General features: G+C 52.3%; 1 protein-coding gene across 8 annotated transcripts; it reads right to left on the bottom strand.

Annotated features, from left to right (window-relative positions):
- Positions 1 to 25: 25 nt before the first annotated feature.
- On the bottom strand, positions 26 to 13,734 carry LOC149914404 (uncharacterized). 8 transcript variants are annotated; one of them, XR_016460419.1, is made up of 4 exons: positions 12,883 to 13,734; positions 10,353 to 10,452; positions 4,638 to 6,174; positions 2,178 to 2,899 (listed from the first exon to the last, which is right to left on the bottom strand). XR_016460419.1 is itself a non-coding variant. In XM_090126750.1 (3 exons), exons 1-3 carry the CDS (start codon positions 13,209 to 13,211, stop codon positions 71 to 73), a joined length of 456 nt encoding a protein of 151 aa, XP_089982876.1. In that variant the 5' UTR covers positions 13,212 to 13,734; the 3' UTR covers positions 26 to 70. The 8 variants fall into 8 exon arrangements, 4 of the variants coding, with proteins under 4 accessions (XP_089982876.1, XP_089982877.1, XP_089982875.1 ...); XR_016460418.1 differs by lacking the exon at positions 2,178 to 2,899 and adding an exon at positions 2,928 to 4,372; XM_090126750.1 differs by lacking the exons at positions 2,178 to 2,899; positions 4,638 to 6,174 and adding an exon at positions 26 to 97.
- Between the last annotated feature and the right edge of the window lie 30 nt (positions 13,735 to 13,764).

Raw genomic sequence — 13,764 nt, 5'->3', positions numbered from 1 at the left:
GCTGTTTTGTTTCCACTGCAGTCATGTGATTGAAGGAGATGGTAAGCAGTTCTCTAGCCGTTTTCTTAGCTTAGTTACGTTTTGATGAAAGTTCTTTCTAAAAGTGGAAGGAAGGTCCTTTGTTGAATCCCTCACTGCTCCCATTAGACCGCAAAGAGGCATTCTCTCTATCAGACATCAGGATAGATGTGATTAGTCAGAGGCCAAATGGGAAGAAGACCTTACAGCAGCTGTTTTGTGATGATGGAAGATCAAACAGGAGCTAAAGAGAAACCTTTTAGTAATAACCAAAGGCCAGGGATGCTGGGAGATGCAGAGGAGGCTTCCTGCCCCACCGGCTTTAAAAAGGGACACATACCGCTGTGAGGGTGACCACATAGGCATCTCCCCAAATGAACTTAGGGATCCATGACCCAGATTTGTAAAATATTTAGATACTGAACAATTTAGGTGGGCTTTGTGAGGGATTATTTTTTATTAAGTGCCTAGCTTCTATTGTTTCAGTTTGGTTCCTGGAGATATTCACCTATCTGTCACAGGCACCTGTCTTTTGAAAACAGAGGCTGGTGATAATTGCACAAAACCAGGAAGGGATTGTACCTGGAAAGATCTGTCCTGCAAAGGCATAAGTGCAAGTGTCTTAATTTTGAGGAGGAGAGATTGTTTGGTGGACTTTTTGGACTATCATCAATGATGAAATGCCCTAAGGCAAATCATTTCACGTGCATCATGCCACATTATTTTGTCCCTAGCTCTACAGCTCCCTCACCTAACACTGTAATACACATCTTAGCCTCACCTAGGCCAAATCCATTCTCAAAGCGGGAGGAAGCCTCTGGTATACAAAAGGAGCCATAAAGTAGCTCATAGTCATGTGGGTCATGTAGTCATATAGGGTGAGACCTACGTTCCAGAAATGCGCTTTCGCCACACTTGGGGACTGGGCTGGACCTCGGCGGCTGCATTTCCCTCGTCCCCCACCAGGGCGCGCTGCTCCCCATCCAGCTCAGCACGCACCCTGCGCTCACTTCCAGGGGGCGTTCTCAGCAGCGTGCGCCCTTTGCACCGGGCAGCCCGGGCTGCGCTTTACTGACGTGCTGCTCGGCCGCGTTCACAACGTGTGCTCCAGTCAGCCCGCAGGCTGTCGGCTTTTCAGCGTCTATTACACAGCCCAGTGCCGGAGCTGGTGTGCGCTAAAGGCACCTGCAGCTGCCGGGACAGCCTGAAGAAAAGCCTCGGGAGGGGTTTGCACGACCCCAGGTGAGCCGTCAGCCCGGCGCTAAGCGCACAGAAGGGAACGCTGGAAGGGCCGCTAGAGGCAGATGTTGCCTGCTGGGTCCCCGAAGGGAAACTGCGGGCTGCCGGGGAGAGAGAGGGGAGTGGAAATTCCCCCGCTGGAGGCTTCACATTCAGACACTCCAAAGGAGGAGTTGAAAGCTGCCATCAATCCATGCGTGCAGAGCTGTGGAGCGGGATCATCTCGTGTCTGCCGTGGCCCAGAGGGAGAAACGCACTCCCGGCTGGGCTGCGTTACACAGAGCCAACCGGGCAGCAGAGCACGCTGAGCTCCTCTGCTCACTTCCTCACTGTCCCAGCTGCAACCCCTTCCTGTGCCTCTCGGAGCCCAAGCCGGGCTGCAACACGCCTGGGAACCGCTGCTCCCCTCGTTGCAGCCCGTCTGGCCCAGCAAACCTGCCGTGCTGGGCAGGAGCTGGAGCCGGGACCGGGCTCCCGCCTGGGCTACAGCAGCGCCGGTTCCGCCCCGCCCGGTGCCGCTCCCCGCTGCCCTCCCACCGCTGCTGGCAGGGGGCAGGAAGCGTGCGCTCCTCTGCACGAGGCACGAAGGGCTCCTACCTTGGGTGCGGAGCAGGCTGCTCCCACCTCTGGTGCAGGCAACCGGGCTCCTGGGAGTCGCTCCTGGGAGAGCAGGGGATGCCGAGTGCCCGCAGCCCGGAGCTGGCCGCAGGACGGCCTTGCTGCACCTCCTGCCGCCGCGGTGCTGCCCGGATGGCTTCCAGCCAGGCTCTGGCCGCTTCGGCACAGCCTCAGGTGCCGGGCAGCAATTCCCACAGCGAGCACGCCCCGAGCCGGCTGCCAGGCCGTGGGCAGTTTCACAGCTCGTTCTCGTGGCACATCTGCACCCGTGGGAGAGAGGGGAGGATGGGGGCTGTGTTTTGTCACGCTATGAAGCGTCGCTCTCTGCTCCGTCCCTTTGCTTCCTTTGCTGGGGACATTCGCACATCCTTGCGGTCGCACATCCCCACGTTGCTGTCCTGGCGCTCCTTTAACTCCTCTCACCCGTGAGCAGGTCCCAGAAGAGGCAATCTCCGGCTGCCCTGCTCTCGAGGGCAGCATCTCCCTGCAGCTGGCGCACTTCCTCACTGAGCGCTGCCCATGGCACTCATGGCACGTTTCTCCTCACTGAGCGAGTGACTTCTATTGCTAATAACTTCCTATCCTGCTTTCTCAATTCGGTCTTCTCTGCAAGGCATGAGCATGGTTAAGCTCTCTACTTTACGAGGGCCAGCTCTGCTGTTCACTTATGTAGATCTACTGACTTTAAGATCATCCAGAAGGAACCGCCCTCGAGGTAACCGGGGGTTTGTGTCCGGAGAAGACTGCTTCCTTTTCTATTGCATTTTCTGTGGGGCAAAAGTGGGCTCCAAGTTTCACTTGGCAATGTTTAAACTCTACACATCTTTCTGCAGGGGATGTTCCTCTGAACTTTGCCATGATCACAGCCGCATCTCTTTCCTTTGTGCTGGTAACCCAGCTGCACACATGAGCAAAATTATTTCCTCCGCTCACATCAAAGTCTTCTAGAAAGCAATGGTTTTGTAACAAAAGGTCCAGTATCCCTATGGTAGAGGAGGTTAACACATCCTCTTCTGACTCTGCTCTTGAGAAGAAAAAAAAAAAAAGAAAAAGAAAAAGAAAACAAACAAGGAAGCTAACAAAGAAGCCCACCCTAGTCTAGTCTGGGACATGGTTCACCAGATTCTTCCAAGTGTTCTCACTTCTGTCTCACTCAAGGCTAAACAGAACTTCCATATGCGTGGAAGAACACAGATCATGGCCTGAACAGGATGACTTGTGGAAAATCAAACTCCATAACCACAAAGTGGTTATAAAGCAGGTATATTTTGAGTTACAGCACTGCACACACACGCTGGGTACTGAGGGAGTAGCCTCTCCTAACATGCATACCGTAAAAGGACAGTTTAAGGATATTTATAGAGACAAGTTACACATATGCAAGAATAGGAGAGGATATTACGATTGATTCTAAGGAAGGAGGAGTAGATTATTCTGATATTACCCTTAGTATAGGAGGAGATATTCACTGGTTCCAAGAAGTTATAATATTCTCCACCCCAACTGCTGAGTTACTGTGGCTTGCAGCTCTTATTCCTTGCTGTAGTGGCACAGCAAGGAACCAGTAAGTGAGCACGAGTGCCTGGAGCGGTGCGAGAGATGCATTCCTCGGCTCACCTCCCCCTTCTCCAGGCTGCTGCTAGGAAGGGTGAGTCAACCCCCCTCTGACGTCCCCCCCAAAGCGTCTGCGTCACCTTTTTCTGCTCTACACCTCCTTACCTAGTACATAATTCCGAAACAATTCTAAAGAAATAGTCCCACATCAATTCCCCCCTTTTCTACAATCTAGCAATTGTCACGTCGCTAGATGACACCATTCTCACCTCAGGATTTATGAAGAACGCCCCGCTTTCCATCTTTTAGTGTATCTTATGCTGTTTCCATTAAACATACTCAAGAAACAATGTAACAACACATACGAATATTCCAAGAAAGAGTAAGATTACACAAGCCTTGAAGAGTTGCTTTAGCCAGGCAAAGCCTGGTAACCAACTGGTTAATCTGCTCCACAGTTCTGTAAATCCAAATGAGGTGTTATCCAAAAAAGGTGGATCACCTGAATTTATTCCCATAGTTTAGTGTGCACATCTGTTTCTTTTCTTTGAGTTTCGTCAGTTTTGATTGATTATAGCGTACACCCCTCCTTCTTTGGCCGTCAGGAGATCAAGAGCCATTCCTTTCTGCAATACTACTTGACTAAGAGAGGATGCCTCTGTCTGCAATCCAAGAATAGCATCCATAGTTGAGTTCTTGATTTCCCTAATGTTGCTGCTATACTGATAATTGCCTTTTCTGATTCACTTACTCCTAGTCTAGGAATAAACCATCCAATAAAACTACGGAACCCAGAGGGCCTGTCTATATGGGGGTTATTACCTGCTTCACCCTTTTCCAAGAGGTTCTCAGTATCCCTGGAGGAGGCGCTGTTCCATTGAAGCACTAAGTATCCTCCTCATAATGTCCTTTCTAGTTCTCAGGAAGGGTCTCACATTGAGGCCTGTCTATAGTTGTATACTGAATTTAGGTCCTTTTTCCTATTGTCGTGATTTTATTTGCACACCTACGCCTACTTCCTGCGCCACCCATAGTGTCCAATTGGTGGAGGGAATCCCACACTGAAGGATTTCCATTCCTCCATCTCTTGGTAAGGCTGTACATATCCAACAATCAGTGAGCTTTAGGCTAACCACTAGTGATATTTGAATAGGTGATTTCACGCCAGGCTAAAGCAAGTGCAATCTATAAACACATTCTAAACTTACTGTCTCTTAATCCTTAGCTCCAATGGTCCAGTCTTCTTAATATTCCACTGGGGTTGAGATGTCTTCTTAACTCACGTGTAGCTCCACAAGCTTGCTCTTTCACATTGATCGCTGTATATGATATGATATGATATGATATGTTCTGGAACCCCAAATCCTGGAATTATCTCTTGTAACAGTACTTTAGTTACTCCCTGCACCCTGTTGGTCCTGCAAGGGAAAAGCCTCTGGCCAACCTGAAGAGGTGTCTGTTAATACCAGCATATACCTATACCCCCCTTTTCTTGGGAGTTCAGGGAAATCAATTCACCATTGTTGCCCAGGATAAATTCCCTTCCCTATTTGTCCCAGGGCACCCTGGGGCCTGTTCTAGGATTACTCTGTAAACAGATCTCACATTGCTGTGTTACCTGCTTAGTGGTGGTGTATAAATTCCAAGCCACAACCCGTTGGCTCAAGTGTTTATACAGGGTCTCAGTTCCCCAGTGAGTTTTCCTGTGCTCAGCCATGATTATGGCCCATAATAGGGAGGTGGGAACTATTATCTTGTTTTGAAGCCTGCACCTCTGTGTCCTCTGTTTCTGAATGCTCTCCAAGCCCCCTCGATTAGTTTATCCAGGTCCTGTATTTTGCTTCCTTTACTCTGTGTATCGCCGGGAGAAAAGAAGGACATTCTTGCTCTGATTAGCAAAAGACCTTGGGAGATGTAAACAAGTTCAGCAGAATGAAGGGAGAAAACCGAAAGATTGTAACTATCTGTGCCAGACCGAACCTCTCGACGTGATCACGAGGCGTCCAGCTTGTGCACCTGGCACGGGAGTGAGCAGATGCTATCAAGGTCAAGCTGACCAGTGGCAAACCTGAGGTGGCTGACAGAGGTGAGTGGCCTGTGTGCCACGGGATGGCACAAGAGGGACGAGCCCAGCTCTAGTGCCATCTCCTTCAGGGCAGGATGGAAGATCCAGCACTGCCGCATGCAGCAAAAGGGTCACAATTCATAAGACACTTGACCAAGAGCATATTGTTCAAGTTCACTGTACACAATAAAAGTTTTTGTTCTGCACAAACAACAGAGTCTGTGTCTAATTGCCACAGGTAAACCTTAGTCTGCTTTGCCCTCCTCAACCTGAATGAGGACCTCTGGATAGGATTTAAAAAGGGCATAGAGAGTTTTTACCAGTATTCCATAGTTGTATATCCATATGCAACACCACCTTGTCATCCCTAGGAAAGTCAGGAGCGCCTTTGCTGCTTGAGGTTCCACAGTCTGGCAAATCGCTTCCTTCCTTGTAGTTCTCTAGGGTTTGGAATCCAGCAGCAATTTCGTAACCCAAATAGGTTACTTGTGGCCACGCCATCTGGGCTTTCTGTGGAGAAACTCAATAGCCATCAAGTCCGAGAAAGTTTAGTAGACTAATTGTCCTTGCTATGCATATCTCCTTTGTTGTGGTAGCTATCAGAAGGTCATCCATGTGCTGTGACAGGGTTCCTTGTCCTGGGGCCGTACCCATTGCTCCAGTCTTTGGCAAGTTGGCTCCTGAAAAGAGTGGGACTTTTGTTTGTTTGTTTGTTTTAACCTCTGGAAAAGTGCTGTGCATGTAAGTTGTGTTGTTCTTCCTGAATCAGGATTCTCCCACTCAAAGGTAAACATGAGCTGATTCTCTGGACTCAATGGTGGACAAAAAATGGCATCTTCTAGGTCCAGAACGGTAAACCATGCCAATTCACCTGATAATTTTGGAAGCAGCGTGTATGGGTATGCTACCAATGGGTATAAATCCTACACTATTCTATTGATGGCCCTTAAATCTTGTGCTCACACTCCAGTAACAACCCGAATTTCTGAAAACTGTCAATTATTGGCTGGATTCCTTTCCCATCTCCGAATCTGAGGGGGTACAGTTTAATCCGAACCGGCCGAGCTCCCTGCTTTATTCCGATTGCTAGTGGTGCTGCATTCTTAGCTCTTCCTGGGGTCTCTACTACCCACACCCCAGGATAGACTTGATCACTTCCTTTGTCTGGGATCCTGGTCCCAGCAGGGGTAGTGATCAATGCTAAACTAAGCACCTCCATTAACTGTTCTTCTTGTACCTTACATTCCAATTTTCCTTTCAACTTGATTTCAAGATTCCAGTTGTTCTAATAAATCTTGCCCTAGAAAAGGCTTTGGTGAATTTGGCACCTACAAACATTTGTGTATCCCTACCTGTTTACCTACACTAAGTTAAGGCTCACTTTTGCCAGTGTCTTCCCTTACGGTTACAAATTCAAATCACAAATTACAAATTCACCACTCACTGGAGTATTTAACACCCAATTAGATGCTCCAGTTACTACAAATTCCACACTTTGCTGCAATTCCTTCCTCAGCTTAATCTTCTCTACCCTTGACTGTTACTGCATCTGTTACCAAATCCAGCGCCTCTTTTTGCACCAACTGCTTTCCCGTTCAACGGGGGCAGAACCCTCTTGGGCCCTTCCAGCTCTCCCCCTTCAGCTCTTCCTGAGGAGATCTCTGGGTCCTAGAGCCCTGCTCTCAGCTCCTCCCTTCCTAAGGCTTCCCGTGCTAACACTGGGATATCAAGTTTCCCAGGTCTCTGCAGATGAAGGCTATTCGCTCCCAGCATCTCATCTCCTGCCTTCGCAAAAACAATATTAACTGCTAAATGGTCATCGCCTTCCAACCACCACTGATTACAATTTTTAATTAAAGTTTTCTTGCTCACGGGGCCCCCAGGCTCTCCAGCAATATCTCAGGTGGAATTTGCCTGGGAACTTCCTTTCCCTGTGTTCCTCCATACTAAATTTCATTGATTCTTTATTGTTCCCCAAAGTCCACACCTTATAGCTAGTAAGTTACTGTGACCAAATACATACTCCTCTTTAAACCCCAGTCCACAACGCCAACCAAAATGCCAGTTTCCTCTATTCCACTGTAATTCCTGGGCAGTACTACAGGTCAAGGCTCTGATAACAAATACAGGGTTAAACAAATATCCAATTAAACTCGATTCCCACGTTCACACCACTCACACCTTGGATCCAAAGGTTAGCATTCACACTAGATAGCAGCCGCTTATAAAGTCTCGTTGCTGGGTAATGGAGTCTGCCTACTTCCCCAGGGCACAGGAACACCAAATTCCCTGGGCACGAGCTATAACCAATGTCTCCCAGCAACAAGAGCACTTGTATTGTAAATGGAATTCCACAAGCAATAATTTTATAACAGAAACACTTAACAATCACAAAGATAACAACAATGAAAAACCAGTTTGGACATTTACTCGTTACATGATCCTACCAGGCCCCTTCCTGGCAGCTAACTGCAAATGCCCCCCAGCGCATTTTTGTTGCAATGATTTCTCCAAAGTATTACAAAGCTTACATTCCCGAGCGCATTATAGCCTCAATCTCAGGGTGCCTTGCAAGATTTCACCTCAGAGATACCTCCCCAAGTGGGACCCTGCTCTCAAGGGTTGTGCTCCCACACCGATCTGCATCACACAGCCTATAGCTGTGGATCCACCCTCTGGGGGAGCACCCTCGCTCCTTCACCCAAATGGAGGACATCTCCTTAAGACATACGGGTCCCTGTACCTGTAATGTACCTGGTCCATACCAGGGCTCTTTCTCTGCCCCACAGTAGATGTGTGGGCCTCGAGAGTTATAGCATAGCCAGCCCTCATACAACAGAGAGCTTAACCATGCTCATGCCTTGCAGAGAAGACCGAATTGAGAAAGCAGGATAGGAAGTTATTAGCAATAGAAGTCACTCGCTCAGTGAGGAGAAACGTGCCATGAGTGCCATGGGCAGCGCTCAGTGAGGAAGTGCGCCAGCTGCAGGGAGATGCTGCCCTCGAGAGCAGGGCAGCCGGAGATTGCCTCTTCTGGGACCTGCTCACGGGTGAGAGGAGTTAAAGGAGCGCCAGGACAGCAACGTGGGGATGTGCGACCGCAAGGATGTGCGAATGTCCCCAGCAAAGGAAGCAAAGGGACGGAGCAGAGAGCGACGCTTCATTAGCGTGACAAAACACAGCCCCCATCCTCCCCTCTCTCCCACGGGTGCAGATGTGCCACGAGAACGAGCTGTGAAACTGCCCACGGCCTGGCAGCCGGCTCGGGGCGTGCTCGCTGTGGGAATTGCTGCCCGGCACCTGAGGCTGTGCCGAAGCGGCCAGAGCCTGGCTGGAAGCCATCCGGGCAGCACCGCGGCGGCAGGAGGTGCAGCAAGGCCGTCCTGCGGCCAGCTCCGGGCTGCGGGCACTCGGCATCCCCTGCTCTCCCAGGAGCGACTCCCAGGAGCCCGGTTGCCTGCACCAGAGGTGGGAGCAGCCTGCTCCGCACCCAAGGTAGGAGCCCTTCGTGCCTCGTGCAGAGGAGCGCACGCTTCCTGCCCCCTGCCAGCAGCGGTGGGAGGGCAGCGGGGAGCGGCACCGGGCGGGGCGGAACCGGCGCTGCTGTAGCCCAGGCGGGAGCCCGGTCCCGGCTCCAGCTCCTGCCCAGCACGGCAGGTTTGCTGGGCCAGACGGGCTGCAACGAGGGGAGCAGCGGTTCCCAGGCGTGTTGCAGCCCGGCTTGGGCTCCGAGAGGCACAGGAAGGGGTTGGAGCTGGGACAGTGAGGAAGTGAGCAGAGGAGCTCAGCGTGCTCTGCTGCCCGGTTGGCTCTGTGTAACGCAGCCCAGCCGGGAGTGCGTTTCTCCCTCTGGGCCACGGCAGACACGAGATGATCCCGCTCCACAGCTCTGCACGCATGGATTGATGGCAGCTTTCAACTCCTCCTTTGGAGTGTCTGAATGTGAAGCCTCCAACGGGGGAATTTCCACTCCCCTCTCTCTCCCCGGCAGCCCGCAGTTTCCCTTCGGGGACCCAGCAGGCAACATCTGCCTCTAGCGGCCCTTCCAGCGTTCCCTTCTGTGCGCTTAGCGCCGGGCTGACGGCTCACCTGGGGTCGTGCAAACCCCTCCCGAGGCTTTTCTTCAGGCTGTCCCGGCAGCTGCAGGTGCCTTTAGCGCACACCAGCTCCGGCACTGGGCTCTGTAATAGACGCTGAAAAGCCGACAGCCTGCGGGCTGACTGGAGCACACGTTGTGAACGCGGCCGAGCAGCACGTCAGTAAAGCGCAGCCCGGGCTGCCCGGTGCAAAGGGCGCACGCTGCTGAGAACGCCCCCTGGAAGTGAGCGCAGGGTGCGTGCTGAGCTGGATGGGGAGCAGCGCCCCCTGGTGGGGGACGAGGGAAATGCAGCCGCCGAGGCATTCTTGGTGCAACGAGGGACCGGGGCTTGTTCAGCTTGGAGAAGAGAAGGCTCCGGGAGACCTCCCAGGACTTGAAGGAAACGTTTAAACTGGAGGGGGAACAGATGTTTACGAGGGTGGATAATGACAGGATAATGGGGAATGGTTTTAAATTGAGACAGGGGAGATTTAGTTTAGATATCAGGGGGACGTTTTGCATTCAGACGGTGGTGAGGCATTTTAAAAGGTAGCCCATAGAGGACGTGGATGCCCCATCCTTTGGGACATTCGAGGCCAGGCTGGACGTGGCTCAGGGCAGCCTGGTCTGGTGGACGGTGTCCCTGCACATGGCAGGGGGTTGAAACTAGATGGTCATTGTGGTCCTTTTCAACCCACGCTATGCTATGATTCTGTGATTACCTTTAGATCTTCGATGTAACGCATGACCTTAGAGAAGCTCATGGATTTCCAAACTAACCTTGCGTCTCTTACAGAAGATCTGTGTCAGCAAGGTGTCTTGACGTCCAGCTAAGAAGGAAGCTGTGTGCCCAGTGTCATTCAGGCAGTGTGGATTCTCCCTGGGAAGGGACACAAAGGGGAGCTGTTGAACAGGCACTGTGTCAGAACCTCTGCTTTCCCCCCCATCCCCCACACTCTGCCCCTAGACTTCCTTTACTATAGAAGCTCCCCACAACTCCCCAGTTTCCCCATTCCACCTCTCCCTCCATCACCAGATCCTCTTTACACCCCACAGCAGTTCCACTCGCTCACACCTTCCCCCCCTAGATTCCACACAACCCCCCTTTCCAGCCCAAAAAAGCCCCACTGACCCCTTTCTCTCCTCACCCACACCCCCCTTTATCTCCCCTTATCCCCCCTTGGAATCATGCAGAAGGATCTGCATGAGACATCCTAGAGAGGTTTGGGGGCTCCAGGGGGCTCTTCTGGACTCAACCAGAAGAGTCTGGAGATATCCCAGAGGGACCTTGGGGTGTCCAGGGAGTCCCCGGGTTGGTCCTGTGGCACCATGGAAGGATCTGGAAGTTCCCACTATGGGCCCAAGAGCTCTGAGGAGTCCCTGGGCTGATCTGGAAATGGCCCAGTAGGGTCTGGTAGGGTCCAGGGAGTTCTCATGTGGGTCTGAGTGGTCCTGGAGTCATCCAGAAGGGTCTGGGGATGTCCCAGAGGAGTCCTGGGGTGCCCAGGGGGTGCTCATGCAAATCTGGGGGGTCTGGCCATCCGTCTCATCATCTGCTGTAACGTGACCACAGCACTTTCATCAGTGGTTTGGACTCACAGCGACAAGACGCACTTTGTCAACTGTGTCACCAAGGAATCATAAGAATTGGAATCGTTGGGACTGGTTAATATGGACTGCTGTTTGTACTCTACAGAACCCATCCTTGTTCAGTGTATTAATTTTAGTTTAGCTACTTTTAGGATTGTTTTTGAACCGTGCTTCTTTTTCTCTTAATAGAAAAGGGGGAGATGTGGGATAAAGTCATTATCTTGCTAATTGTTGCTGCGCAACATCGACCTCTGGCGAGGGGACAGTCGGACGGACCGAACGACCAGCGTTCCTATGCCGAAAGCCAATTTATTGCTGCGTAACAAGCACTTATATACCGTGACACGCGACCGCCCAGGAAACCCACGAACCCACCCAGGAAACCCATGAACCAATCCCCACTCTCCTTGTACCACCCCTTGTTCCACCCTCAACCCCACCTATTACCCTACGCTAATGAGTAAAAAAGCTTAGCAGTAACTTGAGCCAGACGTAAACACACACGAGGCTCCTGCTTCCTACATGTAAGTTGCTGTTTCACGGGTATAAAAGGTTGTAAGCATCTTCAGTAAAAGTCCTTCATCCTTCCTTCTGCACCAGCAAGGGAGTCTGAGCCTCTCTCTCCGCACCAGCAAGGGAGCTCGAAGCCCTCTTGCCAACAAAGAGGAGAGGAGAGGAGAGAAGGAGAGGAGAGAAAAGATTGAGCAGAACAAAGGAAAAAGGGAAGAGAGGAGCTTGTAAGGGGGAGAAGAGTGATGAACAAGAGGGGAGAAGAAAGAGGGCAGAACAGAAGAGAGGATACAGGTAAGAAGAGCAGATCTAAAAAGATCCTTTTTCGGAGCAGGACACCATCACTCTGATCAGAGTGCTGTTGGCTGTTCCCAGGCCCTAGAAAGCAAAGCAGCCACGTGCACAGAACGTGCTGGAGAATCACTGACAGACACAAAGGTCTCAGTGCCCAGTCTTGTGCAGGAGCATTTACCTGCTCTTAATTACAGCAATTTTGCATTAATGGAGCGATCCATTAGCAGCTAGTGTGGAGAAGAGGAGGCCCAGGGCAGACCTTATTGCTCTCTATAACTACCTGAAGTGAGGTTGTAGTGAGCTGGGGGTTAGCCTCTTCTCTCATGTAACTGGTGACAGAACTAGAGGGAATGGCTTCAAGCTGCAGCAGGGGAGATTTACGCTGGACGTTAGGAAATACTACTTCTCTCAAAGAGTGGTCAGGCAGTGGAATGGGCTGCCTACGGAGGTGGTGGAGTCACCAACCCTGGAGGTGTTCAAGGAACGTTTGGATTTCATGTTGAGGGATATGGTTTAATGAGAACTACTGGTGATAGGTGGACGGTTGGACTGGATGATCTTACAGGTCTTCTCTAACCTTGGTGTTTCTGTGATCTTCTGTGATCTTCCCAGTCCCCAGTCCTGCCCTGTGCTGGTGCTCTGCAACAAACAGCAGTCCAACACACTGTGTCCCTGCAGAATCACAGAATCGCTCACGTTGGAAAAGAACTTCAAGAGCATCGAGTCCAACCACGACCTGACCAAAGTACCCCAACTCTAACAACCCTCCTCTAAATCATGTACTGGAGCACCACATCCAAACAGTTTTTAAACATGTTCGGTGATGGTGACTCAACCACCTCCCCAGGGAGCCCATTCCAGTGCTCAACAACCCTTACTGTATAGAAATTTGTCCTTATATCCAACCTAAACTTACCCCATGCCTGTGCGTTCTGTGCAACCCCACAGATGTGACAATGGGGTCTGGCTTCTGCACTGGCTTCTCAAAGGAAACGGTGTCAGGAGGAAGCAGCTGATCCTGCCACTCACGCTGCTATTCTGGGAGTCCCTCCCCAGGACTCCCACAGCTTCCTCTTCCCAGCCCCGCTCAGCTCCTTGCGGGCTGCAGACGCTGCTGAGGCTCTCGCACTCCACGGCCGTCATCTTCTTCTCGTGCTGCCGGACCGCTCTCTGCAGGGCTGCGCTGAGTTCCTGCCGCTGCAGCCAGAACCGCAGCTCCCGTGCTGACGGATGGAGGAGCTTCATGCCGGCACCCACAGCACGTGGTCCCCGGGCTGCCGGTGGCACGGCAGGATGCTCCCCTCCCTGTCTCCCATCGCCCCTCAGCTACGGCATCCGCCTATAATCTGCCTAAAGACCCTGCAGGGGGCTCCGGTCAGGCCGATCGACGGCTGATGCCAACGGCACGAGGTTCGACACCACCACACGCCGGGTCCCACACTTTGGTCACAACGACCCCAGGCATCGCTGCGGGCTTGGGGCAGAGCGGCCGGAAGGCCGCGTGAAGGAAAAGGCTCTGGAGCTACGGGCCGACGCTCGGCTGAACGCGAGCCAGCAGCGCCTTGCGCAGGCGGCCGAGAAGCCGGCCGAGCTGCAGCAGCAGCTGATCGCCCCGCGCTCAGCCCCACCCCGCACAGCGCCGGCCTCGGGCCGGCACCGCGACCGCCTGGAGCGGAACGTCAAGGTGCCCGCGGAGCCGCTCGTCTCCAGCGGGTTCCCCAGCGCCACCGCCGGGCCGCGCCGCCCGCCCGGACGCCCCGCTCCCCCACCTGCCGGCGGCCGCCAGCCCGCGCTCGCC

The sequence above is a fragment of the Phasianus colchicus genome, chromosome 29 (assembly GCF_987193195.1).
Source record: "Phasianus colchicus chromosome 29, bPhaCol1.hap1.1, whole genome shotgun sequence".
NCBI lineage: Eukaryota > Metazoa > Chordata > Aves > Galliformes > Phasianidae > Phasianus > Phasianus colchicus.
The sequence above is the reverse complement of the archived record's forward strand: the minus strand, read 5'-3'. Positions and strand labels throughout refer to the sequence as shown.